The sequence below is a fragment of the Cordyceps javanica genome, chromosome 1 (genome assembly GCF_051103115.1).
Source record: "Cordyceps javanica chromosome 1, complete sequence".
NCBI classification, from domain to species: domain Eukaryota; kingdom Fungi; phylum Ascomycota; class Sordariomycetes; order Hypocreales; family Cordycipitaceae; genus Cordyceps; species Cordyceps javanica.
In genome coordinates, this window is record NC_139295.1 from 6,688,600 (window position 1) to 6,708,878 (window position 20,279).

Genomic DNA, 20,279 nt, shown 5'->3' on the forward strand with positions numbered 1-20,279 from the left:
GCATGGTGGAACTGCCTACCTCAATTTGCCAACGGGCCGTCTGGGAGCCAGGGGCAGTTGTGATGGCAGTTTTTTTTTCAAGACTACTGATAGACTACGGTCGCACCAGGGTTGTGCGGACATTTCCATGCAATGAAGCAGAGGTTCCGATTTTAGATTAATTAACCTTTCAGAGCTTTCATTCTTGCCCGCTTCTATTTTTGCTTTTCCTTATTCAGAGGGAGCATCGATTGGTCACTGTTCTGTGCTGTTATTTTCGTGCCCAATGCACCATTGACTGACAACTGGGGTACTGCGCCGCCGCCTCCTATTATTTTCAACTCCTGGTTATATCAGAGCAACGAACTCGATGAGAGATTTTCTGATATCCACAGCGATCATATTTCGATTTTATTTCCTGTGTCCCGTATCCGCATGAATATGAGCTGACATGCAGTCCGCAACGACTGACAAGCCCACGGCAGTAACAGACCTTGATCAGTGCAGCGGCCAAGCTCGTGAAGGGAGCCATCAATTACCAGTAGTCGGTTTTATTTCAATCGTGCGTGTGAGCAGCGAGACCTCGGCCGGCGCAGCCAGCTCCAAAGTGGCTTGCCACTACAGGAATAAGTTTTTTGCCCATGCGACACAAAGCTCCTTCCATCGAGCCCTACTCTAGTTACTCTGCCAGATTGTGACTGCCACCCATCGCCGAGTCAAGGAGACTTTCCCCTTCCAGCGTGGCGTGTTTCGTGTTCCGGTGAGGTCTGGAGTATTCATAGTAACAGAATAGTCTTCAATGGCGGGGCCTGTTCGCATAGGGCATAACGGTGTGGCGTCGACGACATTGGCACTTTGGGCTCGATTTGAAACACTTTTCGATCCGAGTCGTAGTTAGCTTTTTAGTACGCCCGACTTATTTATCCGTTCTTTCGGGCAACACCACAAGGCCAAGGCCTCCCCGTCAGGCGCAGCACGGCCCCCTCCGGAGCGACCCCTGAGTTCCACAATTCATCTATTTCCTACTTGGGCCAGCGACTTACATGACCCGCGAACCGTTGCTCGACCCCCGAACTTGTTCTCCTATTGATGGGTCAAGTGTTATGACCGCGGGGTGAGTCTTGATCGGAAGTTGCGTCTTCTATTCTTGACATCTGTTCAGGGATGTGACTTCTCTTTTCTGTTCGCGAAAATGGATAGCTCGCTCAGCTTGCAGCCTCGTTCACGCCATGGTGGCACCACCGGTTCTCGGTTCGAATAAGGCCCTTGCCTATTATGGCATGCATGATGATGCGCGCAGAATCTGAGACGTTGCAGCCGTCGGCGGGTTACCAAGCTCGTATTCTCCTGTTCACGGAGGTGGCTATGTATGGGGAAACAGAGAAACCTGCTGCACTTTTGAGCAATAGCTCATCTTTTTCGCAAATGCAGAAATTTTTTTTTTCCTTTGCCCCGGGCCACCGTCAATGTTGCGAAAAGCGACCGAGCCTGTTGCTGGCTTCGCAATGCCTGTTCGTATTTCCCAAGGTGGAAATTGGATGATCATCGGTCCAGGCACAACGCCACAACGCATCGCTCTAAAGGTCCATGCGTGACGTGATGTAGAGACCACTTGCTCCATTGACACTAATCACGACCTCGCCAAAAGGGAAAAGCAAAGCTCCATCCCTCGGCCAGCTGTACACCAGCTCAAGTCATCCCGACAGGGAAGAGCCATCTTGGCATCATTCTGAGGAAGGGCAACATGCAAGTCATGTCATCTCAACTCAATTCTCGTAATTGACAGTTGTTATGCCCCCTACGCACAGTCTGCGCACATACTCGTTCTATTTGAGGGTCGCGGCGATCCTCACGGCAGCGGGGTGCAGAATATCTGTGCGCTGCACACCAGAGGAGAATTAGTAGTACGCACCTCAAATTCGCGCTGTGTAGGGGCAATAGGCTTGCCAGTAAGGAGTGCACTGGTCACTGAACTGCAAGTGGTGCAGACATTGTGCGAAGCACACTTGTTATCACATCCAGGGTAGCACCGCGCATCTGCAGTGATGGTAATAGTTGAGCTCGAATATCTGCGCAAAAAGGTCAGATTGTACGCTGAAAGGCTTTGTAGAAGAGTCGGTTGGAAATTAGATCTTGTTCCCGCTAGGTTGTGGAACTTGGTGGTTATGACTATCCGTCGTCGTGTGTTGAGCCATGCACACTGCGTTGCTGCGTGGGCTGAACTATCCCTTTATACCAAAGTCGTCATCCAAAGATCACACGAGTAACTTGGAGCCACGTACACCCAACTGATTACTATATGATTCACAAATATTTCTGCAATCCGCGTCTTTCAGTTCATGTTTGAGAATCGAAACCAGGAACGGATCGCCGGCCCGGTCAAGGAGGCATTCGCGACCCAATCTTCCCGTCTGGTATTTCACGTTGCAAAGAAGCAGGCAGTCCAGATAACCGAGGCAATTGAATAGAAACCACCTATCAATCTATCCGAATCGACATACTGAATCATGGCGAGGACCAACGAGCACCCAGGCATGACCGGAATGTTCGGGTAATCAATCAGCAATCGAGATAACCACATCAAAACAGACCCGACGGCCTTTTCAAAATCGAAGCACGCATGGACACGTTTTCCAACTTTCTTAAAACTGTGCCTTATCAAAGCTTTGCATGCGTTTCATGGCCGACAAGGTACCACTCGCTTTTGATTCGACGTGATGGCCTCACAACAAGGGACAAGATGGCGATGCAGTCTCAGAGCCGGTCTTGGGGTGGATATGAGGCTCTCGATTTGCACGAGCAAAGGGAGAGCAAGTGTTTCAATTTTTGCACAGGACTGTCATTTCAGCATCCAAATCTTTCCGAAGGAGTTGTCGATATCGTGGTGATGCCGTGATGATGCCGTCCATGTCGTAATATAAATACTGTCGACGAAGCCTTCAGTATCGAGAGAACTTTCTGGCAGAGAACAACTGAGCTTCATTCAATCAATACAAGACCTGGAAACAATCCAACATACTCAGCCATACTTTACTACAATTTACTGCACTTCACCACGACCAACACAAAACACAACACGATGCGTTTCATTTCGGCAGTCGTTCTCTGCGCTGCGGCACCTCTTGCCCTCGTCAGCGCCGCCGCGGTCCCGATTGTAAGAGGTAAAGTCGAATCCAAAAAAAGTCTACGGCCTTTCCAGTGATGAACGTATATTCCATAGTCTTCAAACGCTGACACTCTCTCCTCCTTTACCGTTTTTGCAGACGATGCAGTGCAACAGGTGCAGGCTCGCGCCGGCGGCGGCATCGGCGACATCCTCAAGGACCACGTCAAGTACGTGGCGAACCCGCCGTCGGCCGCGGAGCCCATCCCGGAGAGCGAGAACAGTGCGCTGCGCGAGACGCATCGACAGGCTCACAAGACCATCTTTGAGGTCATGTCCGGCGCCGGCGGCGCCGGCAAGAAGGGCGACGGCAAGAAGGCTGATGGCAAGAAGGCTGACGACAACAAGGCTGGCGACAAGACGGCTGGCGACAAGACGGCTGGCGGCAAAAAAGCTGGACCGGATGCCGCTGAGCCGGCGGACGAGGCGGACAAGGCTGCTGCTTGATCAACACACGGTTCAAATCACGCGGGAGACTCATCATCCACACTATGCTACGCCCTGGAGGCCGAAAGACTAGAGATGGCACACGGTTTATCGAAATACAATAGAGCTTATAATCAGATATTCAACATATCAAATATACATATTATATCCGCTACCATTTCCGCCGCTTCTCGGCTCGCAGGGTTGCCCATCCGCGTGGAGGCCCAGAAGCCACGTGCGATGCATCTACCATCTTAAAACTAGTTTGAGTAAAAAAAAAATTACTGTTTTTTTTTACATAGACAAGATGAGCTTAGGTTAAAAAGAACAAGCTTGGACACGATACGGTGGCCTGTAGGAAAAAGGAGGCGGGGGGTTCGCCGATGGATGCACGCCTCCGTCCTCTATCGTTCCGATGATGCCGTCGGATGCAAGCCCCCGAAAGCTGAGACGTCGCATTTCCGAGATGAAAGCAAGGTTCCCAGTAAAAAAAAAGGGGAAAAATATGCCTTCTCAAACATCTGAACGCGCCAAGAAGTATTGGATGATGTGCAGAACAACTGGTGTCATGATTGCGGTGACAGTCTCCGCTTAGACGCATTGACTGACACCGGCCGGCGACCGACCGCCCGCTCGGCCAGTTCAAGGAAATTAAAAAAAAAAGAGTGCGGGCTGTAATCTTGACATGTCACTGACGGGCGATCTGGTGGAAAAACGATGAATAGCCTCGTGTTCTCTCTTTTCTCCTTTGGAACATGGTATATTCGGCGGAATTTATATGCCCATAGTGCCCTGCCAAATTGTCATATTGCTTCATTTTCACGAGGCAAGGGATGAATACAAAATGAAGATCAACAATACAACACGCTTTCTATACCTGTATGATCAACTCATTTGCCCTGAAGTTTTCTAAGTCGCTCCTCGGCCGCCCGCGCTCTCCGCTCGCGATCGAGCCGCAGCCGCATCTCCGGCGTGAGCCCTCGAGCCTCCTCCTCGCGCAGCTCCTGAGCGGTCTTGGGCACTGCCGCGCCGCCCAGCACCTGTCCTCTGCCACCTTGCCTCTTCGGTTCCGGCACTCTGGGCCCTTCCCTCTTCAGTCTTTCCTCCTCGGCACGCCGCCGCTCCGCCTCTTTGGCGTCGGCCTCGTCCTGCTCGAGCCGGGTGCGCCTGGCCGCCTCGGCCTTGTCCATGGCCGCGGGCACGCGGGCCGCCTCCCAGTCCCATCTGGCCTCGCCGAGCTCAGCGCGCGCCACGCGAAAGGCGTCGCGCGTGGCCCGGTCGCCTGCCAGCTCGAAGGGCGTCTTGCCCTCGGCGTTGCTGAGCAGCGGGCTGGCCCCGCCACGGACCAGCAGGCCAAGCACCATCGGCGCCGAGTTTTGCGACGCCGCGAGGTGCAGCGGTCCGGGCGTGTGGTGATGCGACTCGGCCGGCTGAAAGGCAAAGTCGGCCGACAATTGGTTGCTGGAAATGTACGACAGGAGGGCGGGCAGTTTGGAGCGTCGGATAAAGGCCTGGAGTTGAGAGGTATGCAGCAGGGCATTCTGCTCTTCCTCGGAGAGCTTGGGTTTGGACGGCTTTGGCGTTGCTGGTGTGGAAGAGACTGGTGTCGTTCTCTCGGGCTTGGTCTCGCTCGCCGGGTCGATCTCGCGGACTTTGAGCCTCGTCAGCTCGATGAAGCATCGCATGAGCTCCTTTTGCGTGGGCCGGCGAGTGTTGAATGGGAACCCTCGTATTCTCGGGTCCGAGTGTCGTAGAACTTGATTTTCGTACGGCCCATACAGGGTTCGTCTGTTGGTGATGCCGGTCGCTCGAATAAACATGAGCTCCGAAGTATCGAGCAGGGCCTTCCAATCATGGAGAAGCTCCCGGACATCCTCTACCAACGCCTGCTCATTGTATCGCCGCAGAGTCGAGCCAGCCGAGTGTGCTGCGCCCTTGGCGTTATCGTTCGCCGACTGCGAGCCACCTTGTTTCCGCCTCGTCGTGTACCTGTGAAATGTCTTGTGCGCCAGCACCGTCGCCTCGCGGTTCATAGGCGCATTATGCTTGGTCTGGCGCGGCGCCAGAGATACCACCATGGCCGCGAAGTGCCCGCCTCCAATCATGCAAAGAAAGATGTGAGGCTCTTTGTACGCGATCGGCGCGAGTGTGCCATCCTTGGCAGGGTGTGGGATTGTGACGGGATCCAGCTGCTTTCTGCGTAGCTCTGCGACAAAGTCGGAAGTCTTTTGCTGTTCGTTGGTGAAGAGTGCACGGTATACGCCAAAGAAGTGGTTTTTGGGAAGCAGCGGCGAGCTAAACCAGAGCAGCGGCGTCTTCCCTGGCTTCCGCACTGTTGTTTCGCTGTCCTCGTCGTTTGCAGGAGCTTTTTTATCGGCAATCTTGGCCTGTCGCTTCAGAAGCGCTGTCAATGTCGTATCGTTGGCGTCGTCCTCGTCCTCGTCCTCGTCTTCTGAATCGGACCCCGACAGCGACTCGTCCAGATCCTCGATCAGCTTCTCAAACTCGGTCTCAGAGACGGGTTTCTTGCCACGCAGCTTCTGCTTGAGGTTGTAGTTGTGCAGATCGGATTTCAGATGCCCGCGCTGGTCCAAGACATTGGAAAACGCCAAGCCGCACAGTGAGCACGACTGCGATCCGACGGGGCTTGATTCGGCCGCTGTAGAATCCGTGGCTTTTGTGCTGGGCGAGCTCGGCCGCTCTGACTCGACGGGCAGGACAGTCGCAGGCGTCTCAACATTGGGCTTGAGCGTTATTGAGCCAAGAAGCTGCGGAGGAAGATCGTAGGCTGCCATTGTTGAAGCTGGTTAGCTGCCATTGTCACTTTTGGCGGGGTGATGCTCGTCGGCGGCGAGCCTACCGTAGAGCGGGCGGCCCGTGTAGTCTTCTGTTTGGGGCGCCATATTGCCCGGTTGGCCTTGGGTGATCTTTTTGATTGCTTTGAAACGGTGGCCGCTGCGAGTGGAAGATTTGCGTTGTCTAAATGTAGTAGAAAATAGTTTGCGACGATGACTCTTCGCCGAGCGGCAAACTGGAGCTTAGTCAAATGAGGGTCTGCCAATGACGCAGCTCTGGACGAGAAAATTGCAGCGCCTAAATCCCCCCCCCAGCTTCCTGTGAGCTTCGGAACAAAGGCATTTCCTTGAATTTTAGGATGGGTCAACAATGCATGAAAAGTGAATGGAAGAAAATCGCTGCTGTAGAATCGTGGATCTTGTGATCAAGTTACATTAGGGCAGTTCCATTGGTGAAGGCTTGATGGAGACGACTTGATCTTGCCCCTGCGTCGCAAGCCTCGTGTATAATTTTTTCTGCCAGATAGCTAGTCTGTCGCCATCTGTTTACTGTTGTATATATATGATAGTAGTGAAGAACAACACGATTGTGACCGAGTAGCGTTCCTAGGCAGCCAAGGCTGGAGAACAATCATAAGAGGTGGTCTGTAGCCTGAGTATCATTCCCTTGAACCATTTAATCTAATTACATTCACTTGCGAGTGGAATAAGCGTCTCTTATCATGGTCCCGAGTACTTTGTGGTGACAATAGGTGGCCCTGCCATCTAATACTAACTGAAGATTGCTCTACTACGCATCTGAATTTGACCAGGGGTCATCAAACACAGCTTTTGAAAAAAGCAAGACTGATTTCTATTATATCCATCCTGGCTTCCAAAGCTTCCCAGTCCGTTTTTTATTCTGCCTTTCTATTTAGTGCTTCCTCTGACGTGCGTCAGCCATTGCCAGAACGCCACCGAGAAGAACGAACCACAACTCCAGGGGAAAAAAAGAAGAAAAAAAGAAAAAAAAAAGAAGAAGAAAAAGAAGAAAGAAAAAGAAGAAAGAAAAAGAAGAAACGAAAAAAAGAAAAGAAAAAAAGAAACGAAAAAAACAAGAAACGACCCCCCAATGCGAATCTCCAATAACTAACAAAAAAAAGAAATAAATAGAAAAGAAATAAATAAAACAGCAGCGCTTTTACGCACTATACTTTACCTTGCAAGGATGTTCCTCTTGCTTCTGCGAAGAGGCTGCAAGGCCCGGCGCTCCGTGGTGGCCCGGCGACGTTGTCTTGCCCTTGCCTGGGGCGACAATTCTATCCTGGGCTCTTCCATTGAAACATCCCCTTCCGCATCCTGCGGAGTATCCTCCCTGATGACAAAGCCCTCATCCCGCGGGCTGTTGTTATCCATCTCCGGGCTGTCTTGCCTGATCACGAAGCTGTCGGTGAGCGGCGGCGGCGCCTCGTGACTGCTCGCATGCTCCGCGGAATGATCATCATCATGCTTGGCCGGGGATGGAGAGCGCAGCGGAGCAAAAATGACCGTGGAAGCTTCCGAGGACGCCGGCGACGCGCCAACTGCGGGTGTTTCGATCGATCGCGTCACCATTTTTCCCGGGGCGGCCCTTTTTTTGGACACCCTATGGGTCGAAGGCAAGGGACCGAGAACGCGACGCTGCTGATGGGGGGGCCCTTTGGAAAAGTTCCCTCTATTCGTCGTCGCACGTCGTTGGGCACGCGATGACTGCACGGCTGCTACCTGAGCAGCAAGTGCCTTGTGCGCATCCAAGACTTGCTGCGCGGAGCGCTGCACGTCCAGCAGCTGCCTCCGGATGGCGTCGAGGGGATCCTCCGAGTTTTCATCGCCGTACTCGCCCTCGGACGACGTCTCCGACGGCGTCGACTGTTCAGGGATCGGTGTCATCCGCCCAGAGCTCAGACCCAGCGGTCGGCGAGCTGCAGACAGTGGTTGTTGGGCTTGGTCTGTCACCAGCGGGGACGGGTCCGAGAACGAGCCTTGGTAGCTGCCGTCTTCGGACGAGGCCATCTGTCCTGGCTCAAGATCATCTCCCGAAAAGTCCTCGTGATGCTCCAGCTCGGCGCGGCCGAAGCGTGCCTCGGATAGGCTTCCGGAAATGTCCCCTCGCTGGATGGCCCAAGACTCTGTGCCGACGAGAGCATCTTGGCTGACCTGCCTGCTCATGGACCCTTCGGGGAGATTGGTCCTTGCAGAAGCGGATACGGTAAATCGAGGGTCTTGGGGTGAGCCGCTGCCCGATGACCCTGCCTCTGCGTGATTGGAGGCAGGCTGACCGTTCGCAGTTGGATGCCGGTTCTCCGGCACAATGGAATCTTCATATTCTCCTCTGCGCAGCTGGACCTCCACCATCTTGGGTAGATGGCTCAAGATGCCAACCCTCCGACGCTGAAAGGACTGTCGCTCCGGCAGCCGGTCGCTCATGTCGAGATGACGCTGCGGAATATTGTCCAGAGAGCCGCATACTTCCAGGAACACGGCCCGGACATCGCTCTCGTGTCTCCAAAACATGCCCGGCATCTCACCCCATCGGGGGTCCCAGATACCCTTGGCCGTCCACTGATCGTATCGTACGTTGTAGTATGCTGCCGTGTGCAGATCATCCGGGGTTGGCTCGCGAAGCACCTGCGGGGCGTGAGTTATGAGATATGATGGGAGCAGAGGCGGGTAGGCGATGAACTCGAGATGATCCCGCTCTGCCGACACCTCTTGCATGAACTGGAAGAACGGCCGGGAACTATCCAGTCTGCAAACTTCCCTGGGACCGTGATCCTCCCGAATCTCCTGGTGCTTCCAGAAGCCCGAGGGCTCGGGGGAGGGGCCGCCAAACCAGTCGTACTCTTTCGCGATGCCTTGGTCCTCCCACCGACGCTGGACAACACTCATCGCCAGCTGGGTCAGATCCGAGCCCTCTAGCCAGTATTCCTTCTTCAGGTTACAGGCAGCCCACTTCTCAAGGAGCCGCACCTCCTCCCGCTCCACCTGCTCGTCGAAGCGGTGCTCGGGAAGCGAGGCAAAGTGCGTCAGCAACAGGCTGTGACGCCTCTCGGAATCCGCCATGTGCTCGTCGAGCGACTCCTCGTCGCCGCTCGCCTCCGCCAACCGATCGTCGTAGTCCGCGGAGCGGTAGGGCGGCGGCTGTTCTCGTCGCTCCTCGGCCGCTTCCGAGGAGCTGCTGCTGAGCAAAAGCTGCAGCGTCGTCGCCTGGGGCGGCGTGGTGGCTCTGCCGCGCATCGACGGCTCGGCTTGCTGTGAAGGTGGCGCGTTTCGCGCCGTGCCGGCGCGAGCCGGAGCAGGGAGTCGCTCTTCGTCTCCGGCGGGCTGCCCGTTCAAAGGTGATTCGGCGGTCGCCGACGGCTGACCACCAAAGATGAAAGAAGACAAGCCTCTGAGAAAGAACGCCATGGTGGATGATCGGATAGTTGCCGCGATGCCAATACTTTGATCAGCAGCCAGCACGTACGATTGTTCAACAGGGTAAAATACAACGGGCATGAATAGAAATCCAGTATAATGGGACAAGGTGCGTCGGATGACGAAAAGACTTATAGGTCACTCGAACAACACAAAACAGAGCTCACCCACCGAGCCTTCGAGGTCACACAGTCGCCTCGGACTCTCGAAGCAGGCACGGCGCGTAAAAAAACTGATCTCAGTGGTCGTATACACGATTTCACGGCATATCCTGTGGTTCGGCTTCTTAAGCACTACATGGATACCAAGGCAGGGGTTCAAACTCTGTGTAGCGTGGAAATGTAGTACGGGGAATCGATCAAATTCAGTGATTGGAAATTATCGAAAATTGAATCAGCTCTGCATCCCTCCCGTGTGCCACCGTGGTGTGACATGCACAGCCAGCATGGAGCAGTGGCTCTTTCTAACAGTCCAAAGGGCCTCAATCAAGCATTTGTATCGTGTAGCAGACCCATGACTATATTATCACGACTCCAAACCTAGCTCATGTCTTTTTGATCTTTACGCTTCTTGCATTGAGAGTCGTGGAGGGGGCAAAGGAATGATAACCGTAGCATCCAGCCATTGACACTAGTTTTCTGAAACAAAATTATTGAAATATTGTCTAGTCTCGAACTACGGATATATACGATTGGAAAGGAGCTCAAGTCAAAAATGCAGGTGAGTGCTTATAATAAATTCTTCAAACGTTTTCGGTCGTTGGCTGTGGATTGTAGGCGGTCTCGTCAAGTGAACCCGACAAAAGGAAAGGCTGATACCAGCGGCCCGCAACATTGTGTTCATCTGATTTTATATCGTCTTGGTCTTTTTTCTTTCCTCATATTTCTTTTTATTTTTTCACCCACGCGGGATGGAAATGCCGAGGCGAAGCTTTTCCCAGCATCCGCTATTTTCACAAACCCGCTTCCTGTTTACGGTCAACTTTTGTACTTCCTCACACAGTTTCGGGTATAGATTTGCCAGAAATTATTGGGCCTGGTGCAACAGCGGTTGGTTTTACATGGCGTGAGACGCACATCATTAGGATGGGATGTGCACAAAAAGCTTCGCCGAGGTACAAGAGTCACCCACTATATGTATGGTGTAACCGGTATCATTTTCGTCTTTCCGATTTCTCCCTCGTAGCAAGAGGAAAGATAGAGGAGCATGGAGAAGAGCAAAACGGAGGAAGAGGGAGAGGAGGAGAACCAGGGTAACGAGAGGAACGAGGAGAAACAGTGACAACAATGCCCCTCTACCGAGCAGCAGTCACTGTTACCGTTTCTAGTAGTGTCTCGACATCCAGATCATTTGTAAAATCTCGCAAAAAGTACAGTTTATTTTGGGTATCATCTGTGATCTTGTAAACCAAACGCCACGCCAATCCAAAACATGAAAGTAGTATATCCTCGTCCGACATCTTGAACCCTTTGTTACCTGCATGTAAATGGCAGGTATCCTCGAAACAAACATGTACAGTGTAGTAGAAGAACAAGTAAGAATGTAAAGCAAAACAGAGAAATTCCCCCCCCCCCCCCCCCCCCCCTTTCCGGACCCCCCTCTTTCCCTCACTTCTTTGCAGCGCGCCGCCTAGGCCTTTTTGCCGGCGGCTCGTCCTGCGCCTCCTCTTCCGCCGCGGCAACCTTGCCGCGCCCGCGCTTTCGGCCAGACCCTCTGGACGCACGCTGTGCCCTTGATTCCGACCCAGCCCTTGCCTGGGTGTTCTGCAGTACCGCCTGCTCGGCAGCTTTTTGGCGCATCGCTGCGATGCGCGCACTTCTTCGCGGCCCAGGAAGGTTGGGAACTGAAGTGACTGCATCGATTTCAGTGGCGACAATTGAAACCGGGGGCTCAGTCGTTTGCATGGATGCCATTGGTGCTCCCTCCGGCTGTTCGACTGGAGACAGTTGGTTCGAAGGACTATCAGCTGCATGAAGATTGACTGCAGGCTGCTCAATTGAGGACTGTTCGACCGAGGACTGTTCGACCGAGGACTGTTCGACCGAGGACTGCTCAACCGAGGACTGCTCTACCGAGGACTTCTCGACTGAAGACTGTTTCTTCGAAGACTGTTCAGAAAGTGGCTGTTCCGCCGCAGGCGTCTCAACAGCATGTGACTGTTCTGACCTTGTCTCAACAGAGGGCAACGAGACGGGCGCCAACGAGACATGCGGAGATGCGGCAGCCGGAGGCGTCATCAAAACCGCTGAGAAAAGGCCCTCCTCCTTCCAAGATGTGCCGACATCAGATCGGTGCCCTTCTTGGCTGTTGGCCCCGGCTTCGGCAGCAGATTGCTGCCGACCCGCAGCGACGACCGCCCCCTGGCTCGTCGCTGCATCGTCCGCCAGTCTCGCCTGGGGCTGGAGAAACGCGACGAGGGGCACACCCGGGGGGGATAGCTGGCCGGCCTCGGACCGGATCTCGTAGTACCTGTCTTTAGCCCAGGCGAGCAGGGGGTCGTGACGCGCACGAATGTCGCAAGCCTCTCGGTACGTCTCCGTCTCGTGCAGAAACTCTGCCACGACCTCGTAGCGCCGCACTGCCTCGTTTTTGGCCGCCTCAGCGGTTTCCAGCTCGACCTGGGCTTCGGCCAGCATCCGCGTTCTGCGAATGTGCGACATGAACATCTGCTCGTGCCTCAAGCCCCTGGGACGCCTCTCCAGCCGGGCAAAGGTGAGCGCGGCCATGTCGAATCGCTCAAATGCCCTGTCCTTCTCGACACGCAGCTGCAGCTCAGCGTGCTCTGTCTGCAGGTACTCTGCTGTCTCATGGGTGCGCAGTGCCACCTTTTGCTGCAGCTGTTCGTACGAGACGTTGTGCTTAGCCCGCCACTCGGCAACGTCGTCGTCGTACTGCTCCATGTGCCAGTGCTCAAACGCGAGATACTCGGCCCAGACTGTCAGGCGGTCCTGCGCCCAAAAGTCCATCCGCAGAGCAAAGTCGAGGGGTACCTCCACGCCGTTCCGAGCCAAGCGTGCGCGGACGCCAGCCTGATACTGCTCGAAGTCGGCGCAGTCATCATCGTGCAGTAACTCCCTCTCCTCTCTACGCCTCTGCCAGAATTCCTCCTGCCGGGCGGCGCTGTGTACCAGTCTAGGGTTGGCCATCAGCTGCTGCCACTCGCGGCCGCTGGTGGCCTCACGAACAAGCGCGGCGTTGTATGCCTTGTTCATGATTTCTTCTTGCATGGTATCTATGTCGCGATTATACGCCTGCCAGCGGTTGAATTCCTCAAACCGCAGACACTGTCTCTCGAAGAAATTGATCAGAGGCGCGTCAAAGTCTAACGGAGGGTGCAGGTAAAATGGCCGGAGCATGCCCATGTAGCGGTCCGGTTGCTTATGCACGCGCAACAGCAACTTCGGATCGTATAAGAGGGGGACGTTTCTTTCCCTCAGCCATTCTATTGACATGGTCTCACGCTTGACGTAGACCTCTTCTTCCAGTTGCCTCGTCTCGTCGTCGAGGCCGTCATCGCTTTGCGTGACGGAGTACCGCTCCGCGTGCTCGTCGTCCGTCTCGGCCAGGATGTCCTGGAGCCGCGTGTGGGCAGTCTCGAGGTGCACCGTCCTGGTGTACACCCGAGCACCCGGCGGTGGTGAGGTACGGGCTGCTTGATGCCTGAAATTGTGTTAGATTGAATATAGGGAGGATTCGTCAACACAGGGGAACAGATCTTACTGCTGTATGTCCTCAGAAATGTGGAAGTCCCCTGCCGCGAGGTATTCCGAACCTGGGAGGGACAGATGTGTTGCATCGTCAGGCTGCGTCTGCGCAGCGATGATCTCTGCCAATGCTTCAGGGCTCGTCGTAGCCCTCTGCTCTGCGCGAGCAGGCGGACTGCTGCTGCTATCCGACTCTGCCATTGCCGAATATAGTCTCTTATTCTCAGAGCCAGGCTGACGCGGAATTGGTAGATTGAAATGGGAAGGATTCGTCACGGAAAGAAGAACTGTTGGCTCTGTGGTCCTGATACTTCCCGGGCCGAGGACAAGTGTGGGGGATGATTGACTTGTCCAGAATCGTGACGAGCGTCCAGGACTCGGTAGAGACGGTTGACAAAGAGAAGCTATATATAATCCTATTGTACCTGGTCTGAAGGCAATACGGGGTCCGGCGATGCGTGCAACGTCGGCTTGTACGACGATGAATCGTAACTTTGGCGCCCAATCACGGTCACCCTGTAGGCGCTGCGAACGACTAGTGGTGCACGGCATGGAGGGCTCAGAAGAGGAAGACGAAGCAGAAGAAGGAGAAGGAGAAGAAGAAACGCGCTGTGCAGAACTCAAGTCGCTCGATGGTGAGACTGGCGAGACAATTAGATGCTGCCGTGCGACGTCAGCGCAGAAAAGACGACATGGACCGCAGCCGAGCCGTCTTTCTTGCACGACACGGGGACACAAAACACGATCTAGACGGGGCCAGGTAACCAAACCAGTCAGCGGGGAGCAAGAGCATATTATAAGCCTTTGTGGTAGCTCAAAGTATGGGCATTTTTTTTCCTTTGGCCGGAGCTCTGGCCGCGATGCGCACTCTTCTCAACACATATACTTGGCCGTGAGAGCGGTCACTGTAAGCTCGGGTAGGTGCAGCCCGGTGACCGCCGTTCTGTTCTCATGAGTTGAGCATGTTATCTGGAACATAAGTTTGACTACAAGCTTGAAAAAGCCGAATCTCTTTTCTTTTGTCTGCATTTCCTTCCACAGGAACAAGATTACATGTCAACCAACCGGATAGAGCGAGCGCATCAACCGCGTCCAGCACAGCTTGGAAGGACAAACCCTCAAACCCTCGGAGAAGCAGATGGTAACTTCTCGACCTGAATCAAAGCAAGTCCAATCACACCAGCTGCTGGCCGGATCAGGTCATGACTATTAGCACAACGCCACAGTGCCAACCTGCGAGGGCGTCCGTGGAACACAGCCGCTTACCCTATATACAGTTATTGGGTATCGGCCACGGCTAGTTGTAAGAAAGTCTACCAAGGAAAACACCCAGAGCTGAGAAGCCTTGAAGCGTATGTAGAGCCTTTTTTTCAGCAAGTTTGCTCGGTTCTGAGAGGTTATATGGAGTGAATAATACACCACAACCACAAGCTCAACCCCGGAGCCTAAAAGACAGCCTTGTTCGCCTGCTTCTTTCTACCTGCAACACACCAGATAGATGAAGGCATAATCTTCGCCCTCATCCTGCCAATGAAACTGATGCCCCATTCTCTTTTTAACCCACGATATCCCCGACCCCTCCGTTACACGAGCAACGCCGACGGTGCTACCGAGCCATAATATATATATATATAAATATAGGCTCCCGGTTCAATTTGGAAAACCTTCTTGGGACGGAAGGAGGGGCAAGGTTTCGCATCCCGTGACGCTGCGGTGCGAGGACGGGGATGGTTCTGCCAAACCAGGCATTTGTGAGCTCCGCTGGCTTAAGGACGGTTGTGCTCGCAGTGTCTTGCTCGCAATGTCTACACGACGGGCTGATTGATGATGATGGATGTAGTGACACAAATGTCCGGGAGAAACAGTATCTTCGCCAACGTCCCGGCATAAAACACAGCTATCTTGCTTGCGTCTCTGTATGCCGTTTAGTGACGGAGTGCACGCAACTCGGATGAAACGAGACCACCCTGCACCTTCGCTGCTATACCGACTTTCATCGCCTCTTTTAGCACCATCGTCAAATTACGTAGGTCTATCTGTCTTTTCAAGTATACAACCCCTCGTCGAGACAAACAAAAATCAACAACAAAAATACCCAACTCTATAACAATTAGAGTAGAAAACAGAAACACCGCCGGTATATGCAACCCGATTGAGTGACCCCATCTATAATGCTCCATGAACCAGTGACCAGTGTATACCCAATTCCGTTTCTCGTTTCATGTTTTTGCGATGCTGCCCCATTAGTTCGGCATGTACCCTCCCCTCCCCTGATGCATTCTGCCGGGCGCGTAGCCACCACGTCCGCTGCCGCGGCCACGGTATTGCATGGCAGGTGGCAGTAGACCCCCGTGCGGATTGTTATACTCGTTGTACATGGGCTGCCCGCCGGAGACCCAACCGCTGCTAACGACCGGTGCGCCACCGGCGTTGGAGCCCCAGTGGTGAGGTGGCGGTGTGCCATGGTGAAGAGGTGGCGGCATTCCCAGCGGAGGTGGGCTCCATGCATAGGCTTGTTGGTCGTATCCCATACCAACTGTGCCATACATGGGAGGGCTCGTGGGGAGACCACCCGGCACCATGCCGTCCATCGGCACGGGGACGACCTGCACCGGCATAGGCATGTGCATGCCCCCACGACCATACCCAGAGGAGCCGCCACCACGTCTCCCACCTCGTCCGTTGCCGGATCCTCTTCCCCGAACAAATGGACGCCTTTGCGACTTTGGTTTGCGGTCGACGGTAAATTCTATCTTCTTGAGAGGATCCGTGACCATGATGTTGTCGGTGAGGTTTAGCCTCTCAAGTTCGTCTGGCGTTGCTGTCCAAGCTTGGAACACGTTTTCAATGTTCTCAAAGCCTCGTACTTCGGGGATCCAAGTGCGCACATATTCTCCCTGCTTGTCATAATCAAACGCTTGTTTGACGGGGTTAAAAATACGGGCGTCACCACGGGGGTCGTTGCCAACGCCAGCTACGTACTGCCAATTGGCCCAATTTGATGACGCATCGTAATCAACCAACATGCATTCGTACCATTCCGCTCCATAGCGCCAGTCAATATCCAAGTGCTTTGCAAAAAAGCTGGCGACGTTCTGTCTAGCGCGATTTGACGTGTAGCCAGTCAAGAACAATTCCCGCTGAGATGCGTCTATAAGACCCATTCCAGTATTTCCTTGCAAAAATCGCTCGATCATTTCAGACACCTTCTGTGGCGGGGGATCTTGGTCGGGGCTGGCAGTGGCGGTGCTGGCCGTCCTCCACTTCTTGGAGTACCCGTCGACTTGTCGAAACCCTGAAGCGCCAAACAGCTTTGCGCCGAATTTCTTGGTGCAAAGTCGCATGTAGTCGCGCCACAAGAGCTCGAGGCGAACCGCCTTAGTGCCACTGTTTTCGCCCTGGCCATATCCAGCGGCGTCTTGATACCGCTCGTCAGTGCCGTCCTCGAACTTGACCAGTTCGCTGTGCACCTGGCGGGCAGTCAGGCAGCCCAGACAAAGAAATCCCGACAGTTTAGTGCTGAAATCAGTGCCTAGCAGACCATTGCGTGTATCAGAGTACGACGATATGGCGCCTGATTTGATCAGGTGTTGCAATCGATCCATGGCACTCTGCTCCCCACCCAGAAAGGGATGGGCGGACACGGCGCCATGGAGATCAACAGGAGGGTTCGGCAAATCGAGATCAAGCGGCTTGGCAAGGCATTTCTGGAAAGTGTCGAGGTTATCTGGTACTTGGAAAGGTTTGGATTGTGGAGGTATTAGGGACTCTGGTGGAAATGGAGGCAAGGGAGAGCTGAAGTTGGAGTATACGGCGCGGGGCTTGTCGCGCAGGGGCTCCTGTGATTTGCGGTAGGTAGTGAAAACATCGGGAAGGTCCTGGGTAGGAATATCGAGATCGCGACTAAATGACGGAGCCTAGCATTAGAATTTTCAGGCGTCACCGTAGCTGGTTATAGAATTAAGGACATAATGGGACTTGTGGGGAAGTAGAAACGCACTCATCAATGTAATATTTCTCATCAGGGATCAGGGTAAATTCGACATTCTCGCTGTCGCATACGGCGGAAATTTCGTCTTGGTGCTGCTTCTCTTCGACAGGGACATCGTCTGTAATCCAGACAGCGGAAACGGCAGCGTTGCCTGAGGATTGGAGGTGTTGGATTATACTGCGAATGACGTCGGCGGGGGTTCCTATCCGGACAATGAGACCACTCTGACGGGAGACCAAGGTATCTTTGAGATCCCAGACAGCTTCAGCAAGAAATTTCGCGCGATGAGGGCCACATCGCCAAAATTTGCCCACCCTGCTCTTGGCTGGTGGAAATGGTGAGGTTTGGCCGGGACTGAGGAAACCGGACGTCTCGATTTGGTCGGGAGGGAGGATGACGACTGGAAGCAGATGAGTGAATCCATGGTCCGGGGTCGAAGTAAGACGGTGGAAGACGGGATTATCCGATATTCTCAAGTCGCGGCGTAGCAGATAGACTAGTACTCTGCTGGCAGGCATGGCGAGCTAGGTAGCACTTGAGGTGGTGCCGGGGAGTTTGTCACTGCCAAGACGAGCCACGCCAGGCGGGAGCAAGAGGAGGAGGAGGAGGACTAAAGAGGGACGAACAAAGACGACGAGATTTGGAGAAAGACGAATGGATACGGAAAGAGACGACAAGAAACCAAGGTAGACCAAGAAAGACCAAGAAAGACCAAGAGCGACGAAAGAAGAGACGCAATAGTGAGTGGCGGCGGCAAGCAGACGACTCGAGTAGGGTTCTCCGGGGCACAGGTGAGAAAAGAGGCGCAATAATGATTCCTTACGGGGCGAGAGAACGAAAACAAGCAAAGCGAGACGTGAGGATTGACAGCCCCTGAGTGGTTGCGAGGTTCAACCAGGGAAGCAGGCTGATGAGTTTACCAGGTAGGTGAACAGGCTGGTATTAAGTGGTCAATCGGTCCGCCCAGTGAGAGAGAGAGAGGGAACTCGGAGGTGGGCGAGAAGAAAAAGAAAAAGAAAAGTAGCAGGACAATGGCAACTCTAAGTAGAGATCCACAGGAGCATTGTTGATGTCTTTTATGCTGGCGGCGTGTAATTTATGCGGGAACCAGGAAGAGACAGACGGGGTAGGTTGGCAGTCTGAGCGGTAACGAGGTTGATCGGCGGGAAGCCGGGGGAGGATGTGTTGATGAGGACGGAGTAGACGCTACCGTGCAAGCTGATAGTTAGTTATGGTATAGGGTGAAGGAGGCAAGCGGAAGCAAAGCCCAATGAACGGCCGGGCGGTACGTGAGGCTGAGGCGAACAAGGAACAAGAGAGGAAGAAAAAAAAAAGAAGGGTCCAAACACCAGGCGAGGAGAGGCGTGGAAAGAGGCGGCAGGGTGTGTTTCTTGTAGTCGAGACTTCAAATTATTTGTCAATGGGATGGTTGTGATGGTGATGGCGATGGTTAGATGGGTAAAGTTGGTCGTTTGGTCATGGATCTTGAGATGAACGGTGACCGGGTAGAAATGATGCAGAGGCGGGAATGGAACACGCGAACGCTCGAAATCTTTGTTTGGGAATGGATGAAGCTAGTGAGCCTGGATAAATGTTAATTTAAGAACAGAAGGGGGGTGGGCAGCATACGGAGGCGTCATGTTGGCTTTTGTCTTGATTCCAGTAGTCTAGTCGAAGGGACTGACGAGGCGACGAGAGTTTGCGGCTGCATCTGGGGCACAGGACCGGGGGGGCGTGTGAGGCTAAGGAGGGTGGTCGGTGTCTCTGGGTGGACAGTTGCGATGGGTGGGAGCTGCAGGAGGGTGATCGATCGCGGGAGAGAGTGAGAATGCGTCCATCCGCGGGTGGTAGGGGCGTTGAATGGATGGATGGCTCGATGGAGGATGGCTTGGAGGACGACCGACTTGGGTGAGGTGATGACGGGATGGAGGGGTTGGTGGTGATGATGATGATGATGATGGACGAGGGGGGGTGCTCCAAGTTCCTTGGTACCTGGATAAGTAAGTAGGTACCTAGCGACCACGAAGTCAGTCTCCAAGAACGGATGTATCTATGCGGCACAGGATACCTGTTGGTTGCGTTTGGGCGGTAGGTAAGTAAGTAAGTAGGTACTTATGAAAGACGAGGGTACCGGTACAAGCGACCCAGGGTAGTGGGATGGGCTTGGGATGGCTTGGGGGCTTTTGGTGGACTTTTGATGGGTTCTTGGTGGGCTTTTGGTGGGCTTGTTGGTGGGCTGGTAGTGGGTAGCAGTAGTGGAAGCAGTACTAATAGCAGCGGCAACTGTACTATTAGCAGCAATTGCAGCAGTAACAGTTTCAGTAACAGTCCCTAAGTACAGCTTTCTCATCAGTGCCTTTTCTCAGTGTCAGTATCAGTACTCCGTACCTACCTACTAATAGTGATTACTATTGCGGCCTCCACATCAACCCACCTGAAAGCTTACCAGAAAGCTTCGTCTGGGGCAGCCAAAACGAAGGAATAGGAAACAAGGATTCTCGGAGAAGAAAAAGTCAAGACGAGAGAACAAGGAGGCAGTAAGCGAAGAAAAAAAAAAAGAACAGTTGCAAACACCAGGGGCCAAGGGCAGCTTCCCATGTATACTAGGATTCCATTATCAATAGAGTAAAATACATGCCGGAATTTTACGTGAACTTCTCAATATTGACGGACGGCCTTGTAGATGCTCTAGCGATTCATCTCATGCCTGCTTGCCTGCCTGCCTTTCTTTTTTCCTTCTTTCTTTCCTTCTTTCTTCTCTCTATCTTTCTTCCATCTTTCTTTTT

The 20,279-nt window shown here is 53.6% G+C and overlaps 5 protein-coding genes across 5 annotated transcripts; 1 reads left to right on the forward strand and 4 right to left on the reverse strand.

Moving 5' to 3' along the window:
• Window positions 1–3,058: 3,058 nt before the first annotated feature.
• V2A60_002032 (uncharacterized protein) lies at window positions 3,059–3,589 on the forward strand (the record flags this gene model as incomplete). Its single annotated transcript, XM_083253384.1, has 2 exons — window positions 3,059–3,133; window positions 3,200–3,589. The coding sequence occupies 2 exons, from the start codon at window positions 3,059–3,061 to the stop codon at window positions 3,587–3,589; spliced, it is 465 nt and encodes a 154-aa protein (XP_083109510.1).
• An 869-nt stretch (window positions 3,590–4,458) lies between these two features.
• Window positions 4,459–6,471, reverse strand: V2A60_002033 (uncharacterized protein; the record flags this gene model as incomplete). Its single annotated transcript, XM_083253385.1, has 2 exons — window positions 4,459–6,356; window positions 6,429–6,471. The coding sequence occupies 2 exons, from the start codon at window positions 6,469–6,471 to the stop codon at window positions 4,459–4,461; spliced, it is 1,941 nt and encodes a 646-aa protein (XP_083109511.1).
• Window positions 6,472–7,557: 1,086 nt separating this feature from the next.
• Window positions 7,558–9,789, reverse strand: V2A60_002034 (uncharacterized protein; the record flags this gene model as incomplete). Its single annotated transcript, XM_083253386.1, has 1 exon — window positions 7,558–9,789. The coding sequence occupies one exon, from the start codon at window positions 9,787–9,789 to the stop codon at window positions 7,558–7,560; it is 2,232 nt and encodes a 743-aa protein (XP_083109512.1).
• A 1,616-nt stretch (window positions 9,790–11,405) lies between these two features.
• On the reverse strand, window positions 11,406–13,703 carry V2A60_002035 (uncharacterized protein; the record flags this gene model as incomplete). Its single annotated transcript, XM_083253387.1, has 2 exons — window positions 11,406–13,458; window positions 13,519–13,703. 2 exons carry the CDS (start codon window positions 13,701–13,703, stop codon window positions 11,406–11,408), a joined length of 2,238 nt encoding a protein of 745 aa, XP_083109513.1.
• Window positions 13,704–15,745: 2,042 nt separating this feature from the next.
• On the reverse strand, window positions 15,746–18,011 carry V2A60_002036 (DASH-cryptochrome; the record flags this gene model as incomplete). Its single annotated transcript, XM_083253388.1, has 2 exons — window positions 15,746–17,405; window positions 17,503–18,011. The coding sequence occupies 2 exons, from the start codon at window positions 18,009–18,011 to the stop codon at window positions 15,746–15,748; spliced, it is 2,169 nt and encodes a 722-aa protein (XP_083109514.1).
• Between the last annotated feature and the right edge of the window lie 2,268 nt (window positions 18,012–20,279).